This window comes from Kryptolebias marmoratus, linkage group LG13 (genome assembly GCF_001649575.2).
Source record: "Kryptolebias marmoratus isolate JLee-2015 linkage group LG13, ASM164957v2, whole genome shotgun sequence".
Taxonomy (NCBI): domain Eukaryota; kingdom Metazoa; phylum Chordata; class Actinopteri; order Cyprinodontiformes; family Rivulidae; genus Kryptolebias; species Kryptolebias marmoratus.
This window is the reverse complement of record NC_051442.1, coordinates 14930372-14947934: the sequence shown is the minus strand read 5'-3', so window position 1 is coordinate 14947934 and position 17563 is coordinate 14930372. Positions and strand designations below refer to the sequence as shown.

Sequence of the window (17563 nt, the reverse complement as noted above, 5' to 3'; positions counted from 1 at the left end):
TATTCAGTAGCTTCATCTAAACTGAGCGAGAGATTGACTGATATTGGTTTGGTTTTAGTGGTTGATGCTTATCTTAGACAAACGTCACTATTTTATTTTAATCTTTTTTGGGGGCCAAGATGTGTTTTCTGTTTAACAAAAGAACACAACATATATGCTTCACTTAAATAAATGTGGACTCCACGGCATTTAGAAGAACACCTAAATAATCACATGTACAGGTTCTCACTTTGGAAAACTCAATCCGATTTTTGCATCAGAAGTTTCTCTCTTTTTTCTGCAGCAGCCTCAACAGCTGCTAATTATTCCACTTTAAGGTCACAAGTCATGCATTGAACTGAGCCATGCGGGTTTGAAAAACAGCCAAATGCTGAATCAACTTCATAGCCAGCATGTAGGTTAAAAAAAAAAGAAAAAGAGTCCAAACTGCATCATAATGTCTCCGTCTTGTGTTGACCCAATGAGCTCTGGGAGGCGGCTCGTTTCTCTGAGTTTGGTTCAGGTTTTATCAGGTTTTATTGATCAACTGCAAATGAAAATCTGAGTTTTCAGACTGAAAACTGACAGAATCGATAAAGAACAGGAAGCTCACGTTTAGTTCAGCTGAAAGACTCAGACACGGTCCTTTTATTTAGAGCATTAGCACTTGTGTTTTTGAGCAGTTAGGTGAACCGTTTATTGCTCGTTTAAAGAGAAATGACAGAAACAGCGGATCAAAAAAGGCAAAAGTTTCCGTTTCCGGTTGCAGTAAGTGTAGTTAAACAGGAGCGTTTCCTTTGGTGATCGCAGTTTATTTCAAAGTTTCAACAAAATCCAAAGAAAAGGGGTTTTAAAATTTAGCTTTGTTCACAATTTTAATCATATTTTTAACTCTGCAATCAATATACTTCCCCTATATTATAGATAATATTTGACAAATTTAAGAATATTTAGAACAACCCAATAAAACAAACTTGGAAGAGCTCTGATATCTTGTTTTTTATGGCAGCTGTGGGTTCATTTGATCTCAAGTTATTTTTATTTTTCCCTGAGAGATAAGTTGTTATATGCCGTTTATTTGCAAGGCAAGCAATCACTGGTTATTCATGGTTTATCAAGGGGATCTTGGAGATAATTTTTTATCTTAACATACATTTAGACATAGAAAATGGCAAAATCACTGATTATAAATCAGTGAGGAGTAAGTTTGTGTACAAAGCAGATAAATCTACTGAATGAGTCTGAGAGGCAGCTGAACTTTGTTAAATATGAACTCAAGACTCACTGAGATGTTTGAAAGTGCAGAAATGTATAATGTGTTATGTATAATAATTTCTTTTATTTTTTTGTAAAAAAAAAAGAAAAAAGATGTATAATCTGTCATATAACATGGTTAAACATTGTTTTACAAGCTTCAAATGTACTAATTGAGATTGATTTCTCCTTCAAACTAAGCTCTGTTCATTTTTTTTATTTACTTTTTATTATCTGAAGTAAGAAGAACAGGCGGCGCAGCATCTCTGCCTCGCAGATTAGACCCTCCGTGACATTTGTTCAATCCACAGGGGCGCCCATAAACATCATGTAATCCCCTCATTAATACTCGACGGTTTGATTTCCAGGAGCAGAGCGGATTTAGCGTGGGGTATGATTTTATTTAACCTATTAAACAAGATGAGATTTACAGATTCTGTGTTTATGGAACATTTCAAAGAGGGGCTGAAATCAAATACGATGGCAGTGAAGTTATTTAATTTAACACCCAGGTTCTGTGTTTGGAATCTTGACCTTTTTTAGACATTTTTATCAGGCTCAGAAAATACGTTCAGGGGAAGTTAAGGTACACTTGTGATGATTTAGTTTAATAAGAGGTTATTGCAGTTTTGCAATACATGTTAGTCCCACAGTTAGCAAAACTTTACACTTAAGTAGGAAAACAGTAACTACAAGCACAATGTCACCCTTTCTGACACGCTATTCGCTCTGGACGCAGAAATATATCATAATGGCACACTAACCCTAACCCTAACCCTTTCAAATGACCACACCTGCAAACCAGTTGGTAACATACATCCTCCAGGTGTGCATGCCTACCTGCTTGATTTAAAACACACCAGTCAGCACCTAGTGCTGTACTGAGGCAGGACCTGTGCTGGGGTGGATTTGGCACATGGAGGTTCTTCCCACAATGCCTTGCAAACGAGAATCATTTGGTCAGATCAGGCAAAGAACTGATGTCTAGGGATTTCTTTTCAGTGTAAATATGTACCGTATATTGTTTTGTACATTATTTGTCAGCACACACTTGCTAAGCTCACAGTAGGAAGAAAACTGGAATATTTTTTGTTCTGATTTCCAAAATGGCCGACTCAAGCTTCTGGCAAGCAATAAATCTTTACATCAGGCCTTGCTCTTGTGTTACCATAAATTTATTTTTGTGCTTTTTTTTTTCTCTCTGTGTTTCTCACTTACAATTATCATAAAAAAAGGAAAAATAAAATGCTGGAAGTGTTTAAAATTTTGAGTGTAAGCAGTTAAATATGGAGACCAAAAAAAAAAAGATTATTTGAACAATGTGTTTGACATGGCAACAAAATGCAGGTTATTTTATTTTATTTTTTAAAGAAAGGTGTTTTTATTTTGCAAAAGATCTGGGCTGTTCTAACTGTAGGGAGTGCAAACAAAACCCAAAACAAACAACAACAACAAAAAAAAAACTGACTCAGCCTCTACAAAAATATATATTTATTTACAAAACAGTGGCGCCTTGTGGTGACAGGTGGAACTGCATCTTCTTCCTCATAACCCCACTCCTCATCAGTCCGCGACTCACACAGTTAAATGTTTTCACTAATATGAATCCGACATTTATATCGCAGAAAAACTGCACCTAAATCTGCTCACCTGTCGCCTCCGTGATGCGTTCACGTTTTACAGGTCTGTAACTTAGGGGCGTGGTTATCTCAGGACAGGCAGCACCTTGGCTCGTGCGTCTGTGATGCTTTCCTTTCGCCCTCCCCTTTCTAACACGGTCACATGGCCCCCTGTCTGCGCTCTCGTGACTCTCTTTGAACAAATAACAGAGGGGAACGAGGCGTGCCCGCTTCATGCGCTGTTGTTGAGCCGCACATCTTCCCCAGCATCTGTCTGTCCGGGTGGAGGTGGATGTGTGTGTGGGAGGGGGGAGAGACTGACTGGACTGTCCGCCGGCCTGCTGCGGTCACATCCGACTTTTACCCCGCATCCGGGACGTCCTCTAACGCAAAACAAACACCCCCGATTCAGCGGAGGAACCCCCAGAAAACTGGAGTGTGTAATCAGGAAGTGAGAGAGACAGAGGGGAGAAGTTCAGACAGAGGTAAGCTTTTCATCCTTCTGTGTGTGTGTGTGTGTGTGTGTGTGTGTGTGTGTGTGTGTGTGTGTGTGTCGCAGGATGCCGAAATGTCCTGGATGTTGCAGTTTGAATCATTTAACGCTGTTTTATTTCAGCCGGCGGGGAGGAGTGGCGCAACTTCCTGACCTGTATTTCTCATACGCAAACACACACTTTTTAAATTCTTTTTTACGCCAGACAAAGCGGAAGCTGTCATTATTGTCCGCCGCCAACTTAAAAAATAAATAAATATAAGAGAAGGTGGGCGATCGCGCTTTTGCACAGGTGTTTGTGCGCGTTCGTGTGTCCGTCTGTTAGCAAAATATCTCAAGTAGCCCTGGACAAACTTTAGTGCAACCTGCAGCAGGATACCATCAGATGCACATCTGTAGCTAATTCATATTTGAAGTCAGCCCGATTCAAGATGGCCGTCATAGCTAGCTGACATTAAAAAACAGAAATCGCTATAACTCATTAAATTTAGCAAATATTGGACTAAAATTTGGTGTGGTAGTAGCTGAGACTGATCCCTGACACATATTCTGAGCGCTAACAGATAGTGCTAGAACTTTGCTTAATGTGTACCATTAAATATTTAAACTCAGCGCTTTCTGTTAGAAAAATATCTCATGAACCACTGAACAGATTTTGACTAAACTGTCAGGAAATAATCACTGGATGTACCTCTACAACTGATTAACTTTTAGAGTCAATCCAAGTCAAGATGGCTGCCACAGCTAACCCATATTAGTCAACACAAGACTTGCTATAACTCAGTCAATTTTACAGATATTGAGCTGAAATTTGACGTGGTCGTAGCTGAGATTCATTAACAACACATGCATACTATGGGCATGACATCTCACAATGTTTCGTGGGATTGTGCATAATTTTATTTTCAAGGTTCGACTAAAACAGCTACAACTTTTTTGTTTCTCACCGTAAGATGAGATGAGGCTACAGCCGTGGCACAAATCACTCCTTCGAGGAACGCCAAGCTTTTACAGCTCTTCAGAAGATGCAAATCTGTTAATGCACGTGACAGAAACGGTGATTTCAGTGCGTTTCTGGTCTATTTTTGGCACTGTAGCGACCCGGGAGGGGGGGTGGGCCGGGCGATCGAAGGGCCTTGCAGCAGCAGCATCATAAACCCAGTGCGTCACTAACATCCTCTAGCAGCTCGGCAGCTATTTCCAGCATCAGCAATACAGGAAGTAAAAGCTGTACCCGATACAGATGGGTGCAGGGACCTGGTCCTGTCTAAAACTTCTCTATCAGAACTGCAAAGAAAAGGTTACAGTTGGGCCACTTTTTTTTTTTTTTAAGCAACAGTGAACAAAGCCTGCAGAATGTCATCTGACAGCTGCTTCGCATGAAAAAAGGATTTTAAAAAATACTTTTAAAAAAGTACGGTTCGTCTCAGCTAATAGCTCCAACTTCTTGTGTAAACAGATCTACTGGCTTCAAAGGTCAGTCAGCATCAATCAGGGTGCGATCGCCCCGTCAGGCTTCGCTCCCATCCTTTGCGTTCCCTGTCATGGGATTCCCACAGCTGAGCGCTCCACCTGCTCCAGCGATGGCAAAATGTCCTCCCTGAGACAGAAGGCGGGGGTTGGGTGGGGGACGACCTGCTGGGAGAAGGCGCTCAGCTGAGATGGCCCCTCTGTGTCAGAACAAACGAGCTGCTGTGAGTCAGCTGACTAAATACCGAGCTCCAGTGTGAGCCCTCTGAGTCAGAAGCACGGGACACGGGAGCCCGACTCACAGGTTCTCTCGGGGCTTTGCTCACTCACGCGTGGTCTTGAGCAACGATTTGCATGGGAGTTCAGAATTTTAGAAGGCGGCAAAAGAAAAAAAAACGAAAACAAACCACACCCCGGAGCACAGTGAGATCTGAACGCAAGAAAAGTTAGGAGACTGTAAAACAGGAGTGGCCAATCCTGATCCTCGAGGGCCACTAACCTGCATGTTTTACACACCTGATCTGAATCAATGGGTGATTAACAGGCTTCTGCAGAACAAGAAGAGGTGATTTAACCACTGAATCAGGTGTGTTGGAGCAGGGAAACAAGGAAAACATGCAGGATGGTGGCCCTCGAGGACCAGGGTTGGCCACCCATGCTAAAACAACAACAACTTCAGTCAGTGGTGGGAAGTGATGTTCTGTCAAATAGTTATCAATAGTTAGTTTGGTTGAGGCTTACTTTCTAGTCTGCATTCCTGTCTGTAAGCACAGTCAGGGAGTGACAGACACAGGTGGGTTGTTACCGTGGTGACCCTAATGCACAGCAGCTTAGCTTCTAAACTTTTTCACACATCTTATACAGGAAATACATCAAAAATTAGGCTTTCTGTCAGCTTAGTCCCCAAATGACAGCTGGGTTTTATAGAAGAAAGTTGATGTTTGTTAGACTTTTATAAATTATATAGTTATAATGTTCCACTTCTTTCCCTCTTTAGCTTTAAGGAGTTGGAGTCCATAATGTCCAAATAAAACTTCAGATTTTCTCTTGTCTGGCTGCCTGTTGATTCATCCTAAATGAGCTGTGAACAGTGTTTCTGTACACTGTTTGTGTTTTTATCTGTCTCTGCACGCTAAAACTCCAGCTTAGTTCCAGGGAGGTTTAAAGTTGCACCGATTCGCCTTTACAGGACTTTTCGGTCACAGAATCCCGCCTGTTTTCATTGCTGCGCCGCCTCGGGCCCCCGACCATCACAGCCACTCTGTTCAGAGTGTCTACCCGCCTGACCGGCCTGCGGACGTGATGCGCCGAGCCTCTTAATGACATTACGTGCCGCATTATTTGTTTACAGTCGTATCTTCTGCCGCCAGAACCCCACGGTGGTAGTGATGTTCCTCCCGACTCTCCTTACGGCTTCCCTCAATGTTTTTTTTTTTCCTGTCGCTCTGATTGCCCGTGTGTCTGTTTGTTGTCTGTTAGCGAAATATCTCATAAACCACTGGATTTTTTTTGAAACTCAAATTGTTGGGTGTTCACCCATCAGCTGATTGACCTTTGAAGCCAGTCGACCTGGTTTTTTTTTTTTGTGTGAATGGTTTCTTCTTCACAGGATTAGCCGGAGCTCCCCTTCTCCGCAGCCATGCCGACCGAGCGCACCCCTCTGATCGCCTCGGGCGTGTGCGGCGTCACCTTGGCGGCGTGCGGCGCCACGCCGGACTCCACCGAGGACCCCGGCCCCGGGGAGCCCAGCCAGAACCCCCGAAGGCTGAACACGTTCTTCGGGGTGATGGTGCCGACCGTCCTCTCCATGTTCAGCATCGTGTTGTTCCTGAGAACAGGTGCGTGCGCGGAGCTCGCTCGAGGACTTCGGGTTGAGTGGCGCGGCGGTGCCGATGTGACCGGTGCGGGTTTATCTCCCTCTCCAGGGTTCGTGGTTGGCCACGCGGGACTGCTGCAGGGTCTTCTCATGATTGTCGTTGCTTACACCATCATATCGCTCACAATACTGTCCATCTGTGCCATCTCCACCAACGGAGCCATTCAGGGCGGAGGGGCCTACTGTATCCTTATCAGCTGAACACATTTGGAATGGTTTCTGTCTGGCTTTAGGCTGGGGTTTCTGCACGGTTTGGGCCGCCTACAGCTGGTTAATGAGCCTGAATGAGACGAGAACAGACATGATAAGTCGATCTCTGGGGCCTGAGTTCGGAGGAAGCATCGGTTTGATGTTCTTCCTGGCCAAAGTGTTCGCCTGCGGAGAGTACGTTCTGGGTCTTGTGGAGGCCATACTGAATGTGTTTGGTGCAGATCCTGGTAAGCTCTGTCCATTTTTTAATATATTTATTCAATTATTTTAATTTCCACTTGTTGTTTTCCTGTATTTTCTTTGTTGCACTTGTGCAAGCTTACGACTTCTGCATGCTTTGTGCTTTTCTTTGCCTTTCATACACTGTGTTAGAACATACAGCTCATGCAGGAGATGGGTGCTGTGACTTTTGGGTTTTTGTAACTTTGACACTTTTTAAAAATTATTTAATTTTCCCCGTAGAAAAACATTGAGATCACTTTGATTCCTCCAAAATTCTTTGAAATTTGCTTAAGCCAATGAACTGTTTTGTCTTCCTATGCTACATTTAATTTTTAGCTACTTTAAGCTTTTAGCCAGCCATTTGCTATTATTAGCTTTTAGCTAGCTTTTTGCTACTTTAGGCTTTTAGCTACTCTTTTGCTACTTTTATCTTTTATCTAGTTTTCTGCTATATTTAGCTTCTAGACAGCCGTTTACTACATTTAGTCAGTCTTGTTATTTTTATCTTTTAGCCAGTCTTTCTAGTTTTAACTATTCTTTTGCTACTTTAAGCTTTTAGCCAGCCTTTTGCTATTATTAGCTTTTAGCTAGCATTTAGCTACTCTTAGTTAGAATTTGGAACTTTTAGCTTTTAACTAGTGTTCTGTTATTATTATTATTTTTAGCTCCAACACCTCTGTTTCTGCTTCTTCAGCTGATTTCAGCACTCAGCCGTCACACAGAGCTTTCTGTGAGAATGCATTTTTTTCCTAGTTCCTAGCCGAAGTCCTCTGCCTGTTTCAGAGTCCTCGGTCTCTGAGGGGGTGCGGGTGCTTCCTCAGGGTTACTGGTACACGGTGCTGTACTCCACCGTCATCCTCCTGCTGTGCCTCGTCGTGTGTCTGGTGGGCGCCCACATTTACTCCCGCACCGCCTTCGCCATCCTGCTGGTGGTCACCGTGTCGCTGCTGTCCATCTTCGTCAGCTCCGTGGCGGTCAAACCTCGGACATTCGTCATCGTCCACCCGGGGCCCGGGAACCAAACCAGCCGCTACAACGCCAGCTACACGGGCTTCAGCGGCGCCACGCTGAGGAACAACCTGGGCTGTGAGTTCTGATTGGACGTGTGGACGCTGTAGGACACTCTCTGTATGGGCGCAGCAGCTTTTATAAAAAAAACCTTTGAATTGTATTGTTTCTTTCTCTTCCAGCTGATTATTCTCTGGACTACAGCACCAACTCCGTCATGTCTTTTGCCACCGTGTTCGCGGTCATGTTCACCAGCTGCACGGGGATCATGGCCGGAGCCAACATGTCAGGTGTTTGATTCTGCTCTTTAGTCTCTCTGCGATGATCTGACAGATTTACTTCCCGGTTCCTGCTGGATGAAACCAGCAGGTCTGCTCCACGTTTAAACATGCTCACAGAAACATTTTTATTTCCCGTTCCACACGTGTCTGAAGGGGACCTGAAGACTCCGAGTATCTCCATCCCGAAAGGCACCATCATAGCTGTCATTTACACCTTCACGGTCTACGTCCTCCTCTTCATTCTGGCCAGCGCCACTTGTGACAGGTCCGACACCATTTTGATCCACGGTGCGGTCAGAAAAGCAGCTTTGGTTCTGACAGATCTTGTTCTTTTTAGGACATTGTTGATTCAAGACTATGGATTTTTTCAGCGAATCAGCTTGTGGCCACCGTTGGTCACCGTGGGAATATACTGTGCGTCCTTGTCAGCTGCCATGTGCGCCATGATCGGAGCGTCCCGCATTCTCCACGCGCTTGCCTTAGACCATCTTTTTGGTAAGGCATGTTTTTTTTGTGCCCACTCATTAATTGATTGATTTTTCTTTTTGTCTTTTTTTAAACGGGCATTTTCTCCTCAGGTTTGCCCTTGGCTCCGGCTGCCATCACCTCAAACTCCGGGAATCCGTGGGTGGCGGTGCTGTACACCTGGGGCCTGGCGCAGGTCCGTTTCTGCACCGCGGAGTTCTGTCATTTTCAGGCGACATGTGTTTCCTGTCGGAGCTTATTTTTGGCTTTTGTGTTCGTGTGTCAGTGCGTGGTGTTTGCAGGGCAGCTCAACGCGGTGGCAGGTCTGGTGACTGTCTTCTACCTGCTCGCCTACGCTGCCGTTGATCTGGCCTGTTTGGCTTTGGAGTGGGCGTCCGCACCAAATTTCAGGTAAAAAAAGATGGATTCTTGTCGCAGTTCGTGTCTGTAATGTTCAGCAAACCCTTCCTAATAATGCTGACACAATGGATAGCGTATATCACAAATGACAACATAAATGATGCTGTATTTGGTTTTGTTTCTTTGTTCTTCTGGGCTGAGCAGGCCCACCTTCCAGTTCTTCTCCTGGCACACCTGCCTGCTGGGGATTCTCAGCTGTCTGGTCATGATGTTCGTCATTAACCCCGTGTACTCGTCAGGCAGCATCGTCCTCCTGCTGCTGCTGCTGCTCTTCCTCCACTACAGATCGCCCACAAGCAGCTGGGGCTACATCAGCCAGGCTCTCATTTTCCACCAGGTATCTGAGCTCCAGGGCTGTTCTGTTTATTTGTCACATGAATGAATTCTGAGTCAGCATCATATTGTTGTTTTCATGTTTAGAGTTTCTTCCTTTGGTTTCTTTTCTTCCACACACTTTGAGTTTGTTAATTTATATATCAAAACATTTGACTTGATTGAGAATAGTGTGCTCTGGCTTTTAGTATTTCTAACTTTTAATACTTTTTGAATTATTTAACTTTATTTATTTTTTTCCCCTAGAAATAAAATGGGATCCCTTCAGTTCCTTTAAAAACATTTTCCTCTGAAATATACTTCAGCTTACTCGTTCTGAGTTTGTCTTCATATGCTCCTTTTGGCTATTGTCTTGTTTTTGCTACAGTTTAGCAATTTTATTTATTTTAGTTTTTAACTGCAGATTTACTAATTTTAGCTTTAAGCTTCTGTTTCCCTTTACCTTTAGCTTTATTGTTCTGTTTAGCTAATTTGAGCTTTTTCCCTTTTTTTAACTTTTTCATACTGTTTTCTCATTATCAGCTTAATCGTTTTAGTTTTTAACTGCCGATTTACTTATTTCAGCTTTTAGCTTCTGTTTCCCTTTATTTCTTTGCTTTTTTGATTGAGTTTAGCTAATTTGAGCTTTTTGCAAATTTTAGCTTCAAGCCATAGTTTTACTGATTTTAGCTCGTCTTCTGCTTGTTTTAACTGGAAGACTCCTCAGCAGCCCTTCGGCCTCCCTCTGTACTTCAGCAGGAAGTGAGTCTGTCTCTCCTCTCGTTTGGCTCTCTGTGCCTCAGGTGAGGAAGTACCTGCTGATGCTGGACGTGAGGAAGGACCACGTGAAGTTCTGGAGGCCTCAGGTGCTGCTGATGGTGTCCAATCCGCGCTCCTCCTGCCAGCTCATCCTGTTCGTGAACCAGCTGAAGAAGGGGGGGCTGTACGTGCTGGGCCACGTCCAGCTGGGAGATCTGGGTAAACCTCAGGAGCTGAGCTGTTGTCACGCTCCATGAGAAGACACAACGTCGGCTCTTATTCGCGTGGTTGCGTGACGAAAATTGCGATGTTTTGTTCTCATAGCAGCTTCGTCTGCCCCTTCGTGACACAAGGCCCGGGCCGAACTGTTTCTCACAGGGGTTTGCGTCAACTATAGTGTGATTGGTCAGAAGTTGTTCATGTGGAAAAGCCGGTGAGCTTTAATGGAGCCATTTTGCTTTTTGCTGCTCCGCTGAGAAGCAGCTGGAGGCTGCTAGAAAATACAGCCGTCTTTACAACTGTTCCAGCAAATCAAGGACAGGAGAGCTGAGAAGCCGGCGGGAAGAAACCCGTTTTAACGCTGCAGGAGGAGGGAGGAGCTTCCTGGGAGTTCTGATCCGAGTGTCTCGTGGACGATGAAAGGTGTGAGAAAACAAACGTCTCGCAACCACGTGACCGCAAACCGACTTCTTGACTTCTTATGGAGTATGACAGAGCCTTTATTCTATCATTTCCCTGCAGTTTTATCCAAAACTGTTATGTTTCCACGTGTCTCAGTTTTAAGCCAGTCAGTCCTTAAGTGCTTACTTCCTGTGTGAGTGGGTGTTTAATTAGGTGGAACCTACCTGAGGGTTTGTCATGTCCCTGGACGAGTGAGGCAACATGTGAATGAACAGGTTTAGCAGGAAATATTTTGACTGTACGTGACTGAAAGTTCACTTTTGCCACCATCATTAGGGTTCTTGTCATGGGTCTGACTGTCCTTTCCGGTTTTCCATCAAAACATATTTTCTCTGTGACGTTGAAAACAATTGTCCCGTGATTCATGAGTCATCTCTGATTTCAGCCTAACCTCTACCTGCATTCATTCTCCAAACCACAGGTAAATCAATAAAGGTTTCAGGCAGCATTCTCACTCCAGAAGTAATCATTGGATGTGATCATTAGCTGTGTGGATTTTGAACAGGAATGCAGTAAATTTAGATAGAAGTAATAATGAATTCAATCAGCTTTTAGTGTTGTACGCTCACCTTCTCTTTATGTATTCTGTCTGGAGCTGTAAAATCTAATTTCTGACATGAAGTTAATTCTTCCTGTCCTGCGTTTCAGACTCCCTGCCGTCCGACCCGGTCCAGCCGAAGTACAACTTCTGGCTGAGCCTGGTCGATAAACTCGGTGTGAAGGCCTTCGTAGACCTGACTCTCTCTCCTTCGGTCAGGCAGGGAACTCAGCACCTGCTGCGCATCACAGGACTCGGTAGGTTGTTTTGTTTTTTCCCTCCGTCAGCGCAGATTATCCCACTGCTTTGTCTCTACACTCTGATTCTGTTCATCTTCATCCAAGGTGGCATGAAGCCCAACATGCTGGTTCTGGGTTTCTATGACAGCTGCACTCCTGACGACTTCTTCCTCCAAGACTCCGCCTTCTGTCAGTCGTCAGTGGGGCAGGGCGGCGAGGACGATTACAACTTTGGGGTTGACCTCCCTTCGCTGCAGGCTTATTTCCCCCCTGTCCGACACGACGAGAGCCCCCGGTGGTTACAGCCCGAGGAGTACGTTGGCATCATTTCCGACGCTCTGAAGATGAACAAAAACGTCTGCCTCGGCCGATACTTCTTCCAGCTGCAGGGGGAAGGTAAAGACAGTAAGACGGACGGCTCGGACCGGATTATAGATGTTTGGCCTCTCAACCTGCTGCAGCCGGGCAGCTGCGACTATCAGGACGTCTGCAGCCTCTTCCTGCTGCAGATGGCCTGCGTGCTCAACATGTCCAGCAAGTGGCGCCACGCGCGAATGAGGATCTTCCTGAACGTGGAGACGGGCTCCGGCGACCAGGGCTGGGTGGTCAACGAGGAGACGTTTCGCGAGCTGCTGAGGAAGCTGAGGATCAGGGCGTCCATAAAGATCGTGCCGTGGGACTCGGTGGTGCAGCGGCACGCCGCGCCGGAGGGGGAGCGCGCCGCAGAGGCCGCACCGCTTCTCTCCGAGGACTTCCTCTCGGCGGTGAACCGCACGTTGACGGAGCACAGCTCACAGGCCGCCGTTCGCTTCCTGTATTTGCCTCGGCCTCCCGCCGCCCGCAGCCAATCGCAGCAGTACTTGTCCCAGCTGGAAGCAGTGACCAACGGTTTGGGGCCGACGCTACTGATTCATGGCATCACGCCGGTCACTTACACAGATCTCTGAGTTGTGTTCATGTTTGTTCATGTACACCAGGCTAAAGCTTAGCCTGTTTACTTCAATGCAAGTCCCATCAAATGAACTCAGTATTATATTTAAAATCGCTCCTGTGAGGTATTTAATACTTTTATTTGCTGCAGGTTTTGTTTCGTTAAAGTAACACATTCAAGTGCCACTTGGAAGCTTTTTTATAGATTTAAATAGGGTACATTCCTATTTTTATACACTTGACTCGGCTTTGGGACTGAACCAAGACTAACGCTCGTGGATATAAACTATGATAATGTAACTTCCTGTTTGCATTAACTGCAAGCCAAAGGTCAAACACATAAAACACATAAATGTGTCAAAACATTGTTTGTAACAAGAACTAAGTTCGTTTGGAGCAACAACAGGTTGCCGACTCTGTTGAGTACAGAAATGTATATTTTACAAGTTCAGGAATAAATGGTTTAAACTTTATGGCTTTATGGTGTTTTGGATGAAATGACAAAGTTAGTTTCAGGAGCACAGATTGTTCCTCTCAGCTTTTAATGTACTTTTTTTCCCCTGTTTGTATCGTCCCTCATTTTCACGTTCTTGCTTTCTTCCATACAACCCAGGGACAGTTTGTTCTTGACTTCTTCATGCACTTTTTACAAACACACTGTCCTTTCTGTTCTGCGTGCCCAAAAGAAGGGAACTCATTTCCATCCTCGACCTCAGCATGACGAACAAGTTACTGCTGTCTGTCGTAACGTGAATCAATACACTGGACTTTCTTATGCTGCGGACTACAGACTGTAAAAGTACTTAATGGTAGAAATACTGTAAATATTCCAGTCTGAGGACGGACCTGGACGGTTACGATTACTCAGAATTAAAACGGGTCATAGTTGGAGTTATAGTCTTACACAATATTGAATAAATTAAATATTTACGAACTCTGTAATCGGAAGTCCAGGCACATTTTTTAATTTTTTTAAACGCTGCTTAGAACTTTTCTACCTAAGCGATAGTTTGAATCTTTTAAAGTGGGGCTCTGTGGAAACATTACGAACAATCAGTATCTTACCTGTTGTAGGTAGGTGATTGTTTGACCTCAGTTCGAATATATAGTTTAATTGATGAGCTAATGGCACGTCAGAAAGGGGCCAAGACCAAAATAACGTCCTAAAACATCTATCGTTTCAAAAATTTCATAACATTTAAAGCAGTTTTTTTTTTTTTTATCAAACTTTACGTCATTGTTTTATTGGTTTTTTTTTTTTTTGCTTGCTTTTTTCCCCACAAAACACAGTTATTTATGTAGGAGTGTCAAACATCTCTGCTGGAATAACTATGTAATGCAAAGTGAAGTTTTTCTGAAAATTTAATAAACTGGGTTTGCATGAGCCGTTCTGAAATTTTTGAGATTGGAGTTGTTTTAAGACGACAGCGATCCACCCCGCTCAGATTGATTTGGTCAGAATCAAATTATTTCTCCAAACTGAGAGGATTTAAAGAGCTTTCTACAACATGTAAGACAATATTTGGTTAAAATCATTCTACAGTACCCGCGTTCAAAAGAGCTGAACTATCCCTTTAATAGGAATACTTAATATTTGCAGCTAAAACTTTAAAGCAACTATTTAGCAGGGATAAGTAATCCTGTCTCTTGAATTTCAGTGTCCTGTTATCTTTGTTACATTGTGATTTTATTGAAAACATTTTATTAATGTATCTATTTATTTTTTATTCTTGATGTTTTGACAGACAGTACAATATAAAACACCTTATGGCAGCATCACCAACATGTAAGATTCAAGTAAAAAGCTGAATTCACAATCTTTGAATGAGGACATAACAACATTAAAAGAAATCAGAGCAACACAACCTTATATCTGACTTTAACAACGACCTCAAATCACTTCTATCCTCTCGTAACCACTGATCCGTTCATGTGGGGCGGCTCGTATCGTCTGTTTGATCCATTCTTTTGTCCAACAAAACCACGATGACTTCGAGTTTTATTCTGCGTCCTGTAGAAACCAAACGTGCCCAGAAGCTCCGCCTTCTAGTTGGACTGATTGTTGAAAACTTGTTTAAGACAGAAACCAAATGATAATAATTAGTCTTTCCTTTAATGTTTGTCAGTAACATTAAGAACTCCACCAATCGATAACGCAATAAAAAAATTCCTACAATTCCAATAAATTTAAAATAAACCAGAGATATCGCATTTTCTGCCAAGTTGCAGTGAAAGCTGAGCGCTGAAATATGCTAAAGAAGCTGAAACTGAACAGCAGAAGCTAAACAATAGCCAAAAGCTAAAGGAGCAACACGTGAGCTAAAAGACAAAAGTAATAAATTGGTAGCTAAAAGCAGCAAAACACTAAAAGTAGCCAAAGGCTAGCTAGAAGCAAAAAAGTTTTAAAACAGTAGCTGGAAGCTAAAGTAGCTTAAAGCAAAACTAAAGGTAGTAAAGTTCGCTTAAACCTAAAAGTAGAAAAAGGCTGGCTAAAAATCAAAAGTAGCTAAAAGCTAGATGGAGCAGAATTGTAGCTAAAAACTGAAACTAGACGAGAGACAAAAACAGAGCAAGAAGGCTGAAGCAGATGGTAAAAAGACAAGTTTTCAAAGAAGTTAAAGAGATCTGGATGCTTTTCTGAGGGGAAAATATTTTTTACCAGTATAAAAGTTACATCTCTTGACTGAGTTGAACATTTTCATTAGTTTTGATGACTGAAACAGCATCAAGTATGCAAAAGTAGTTAAATTGGAAAAAAAGAAAGCATATGGGAGAACACTAATGACACAATAAATGTTTAAAATACAACCATTTTCACAAATCTTGTGTTGCATTCAGTGACATTACAACACAGTAAAGGTCATTCAATATAATGCTCCTCAGCTGTAATAAAAGTCTACAATCATCTCAGTCATTTAAAAAAACAAACTATTTTTCCTTTGCAAAGAGTCGCTCCTTTTCTTTATTTGCTTCGCTTTCATACGCCTTAATGCTCGGCAGGTTTCTCAGTTTCCTGATGAAGAGCGTTGACATCCGAAGCCAGTCGGGCAGGAGGAGCGTGAGAGCTGCACTCTGCGGGGAGATTCAGAGGACTGACGTTCAGGTGTTGCAGACGACAGTGTGAGTTTATGGTCCGTTGTTGCTCCTACCTGCAGGGCGTGAGACAGACAGCCGCTGGTGTAGCTGGAGTGACCCACGGTATTGACGGCCTCCCGGGCGAACGCAGCGGCGCTCTTCACCAGACGGTTGACCTTCGTGTTGTGGGTCATGTTGGTGGACACCATGAGGGGGGCCACACACTGAGAACACCATCATTACACGATGTTACGGGAAAAGTAGGAAACTGATCATATAGATGTTTATGTTTTTTTCAGGATCAGTGATGATGATTTTTCTTTAGTCCACTTCCTGTTTGTTGGTAATTATTTGGGTTTGTGCTAGACTAAACCACATTTACTGTTTCAGGAATCAGGTAAACCCTAACCCAAAATCTATAAATCTTGTTGATGATGCGTCAGGTTTTTCGTCTTTGTTCTGATCATTTCTTAATGCTGTTTAACAAACAATCTGTTGCTCAATAAACAAACCGCCATCAAGACCATTGCTTCTGCCCAGTGTCACGTTGTTTAGATGCTTCTTTTTTCAGTCGTCCTCCTAAAGATAAAAGACAGTGCTTCCCTTGTATAGTTCCATTTACAGGGGCGGCAGTGGCTCAGGAGGTAGGGGTTCGTTTGTTCTGTAACCGGAAGGGTTGCCGGTTTGAGTCCCCACTCTGTCCGTCTCTGCTGTTGTGTCTTTGGGCAAGACACTTCACCTGCCTCACCTACTGGTGGTGGTCAGAGGGCTCGGTGTGATGGCAGCCTCACTTCTGTCAGCCACCCCAGGGCAGCTGTGGCTACAGTGTAGCTTACTGCCATCAGTGTGTGAATGAAAGGATGAATGAATGAATGACTGATTGTAGTGTGAAGCACTTTGGGGTCCTTGGACGAGATAAAGTGCTATACAAGTGCAAACCATTTACCATTTAAAATCTAAACATATTGCCCACATCCATCCCTCTGTTCACTCTGAGCTATCAGCGTGTGTGTTGAAAACTCTGATTAAGTAACAGTTAAACAGGAGGGCTCTTTAAAAAACATACATACGTGTTAATCTACAAATTTGGAAATGCGTTTTTCTACTGGTTTAGAAGCAGTAGAAAAAGCTGTACTTTTCTCTTCTCTTAAACCCTTTCCCTTTTCCATCTCCTGTTTGATTTTTCAGTGTTAGGCTGCTGTTTCAGAGAGATTTAAGGCTGCTGATTGGTGGGATCTAAGCAGTCAAAACTTTCACCGTGCTCTGGCATTTGCATCATCATTTTAAATTCTGGTGAATGTTCCCCGAGAGCTAAAAATCTTGATCTTTATACTTGTTGATTAACAGCACAAGGATAAGGTTTGCTCAAATCGTCATTTTTTATTTTATTTTATCGTATTTCAGCTGTAAGCTTTCACGGGACAAGGCGTGTGTTGTTTACCTGAATGGTGATTCCCTTTGACTTGTACTCAGCATGCAGACACTGAGAGAAATATGTAACAAAAACCTGCAATAAAGAACAAAACATACAGAGAGTGAGCAGATCAGGATGCAGTAAAACGAGCGCGTGAGTGTAAACGTTAGAGAAGGAATTCAAAAAAAGTTAAAAAACAAAAACAACTGGACTTCTATTCTGTAGCTGAAGATGTTTCGCTTCTCATCCGAGGAGCTTTCTCAATTCAGAAATAGAGAGTGTGGAGTTGAGCTTTTAAAGCTGAGATGTGATGTAAGC

The 17563-nt window shown here is 43.3% G+C and overlaps 2 protein-coding genes across 2 annotated transcripts in view; one reads left to right on the top strand and one right to left on the bottom strand.

Annotated features, from left to right (window-relative positions):
* Nucleotides 1-2773: 2773 nt before the first annotated feature.
* On the top strand, nucleotides 2774-14140 carry slc12a9 (solute carrier family 12 member 9). The gene is made up of 14 exons (XM_017436956.3): nucleotides 2774-3337; nucleotides 6425-6653; nucleotides 6741-6875; nucleotides 6991-7128; nucleotides 7907-8209; nucleotides 8314-8421; nucleotides 8566-8677; nucleotides 8750-8907; nucleotides 8991-9073; nucleotides 9164-9288; nucleotides 9442-9634; nucleotides 10413-10587; nucleotides 11698-11844; nucleotides 11932-14140. Exons 2-14 carry the CDS (start codon nucleotides 6455-6457, stop codon nucleotides 12771-12773), a joined length of 2718 nt encoding a protein of 905 aa, XP_017292445.1. The 5' UTR covers nucleotides 2774-3337; nucleotides 6425-6454; the 3' UTR covers nucleotides 12774-14140.
* A 1107-nt stretch (nucleotides 14141-15247) lies between these two features.
* The window catches only part of hsd20b2 (hydroxysteroid (20-beta) dehydrogenase 2), a 6774-nt gene continuing 4458 nt past the window's right edge, over nucleotides 15248-17563 (bottom strand). Inside the window, exons 9-11 of the mRNA XM_017436933.3 lie at nucleotides 17273-17338; nucleotides 15906-16055; nucleotides 15248-15828 (exon numbers count right to left, since the gene is read on the bottom strand). Coding sequence (XP_017292422.1) covers nucleotides 15685-15828; nucleotides 15906-16055; nucleotides 17273-17338 — 360 coding nt within the window. The 3' untranslated portion in view covers nucleotides 15248-15684. The remainder of the gene's footprint in view (nucleotides 15829-15905; nucleotides 16056-17272; nucleotides 17339-17563) is intronic.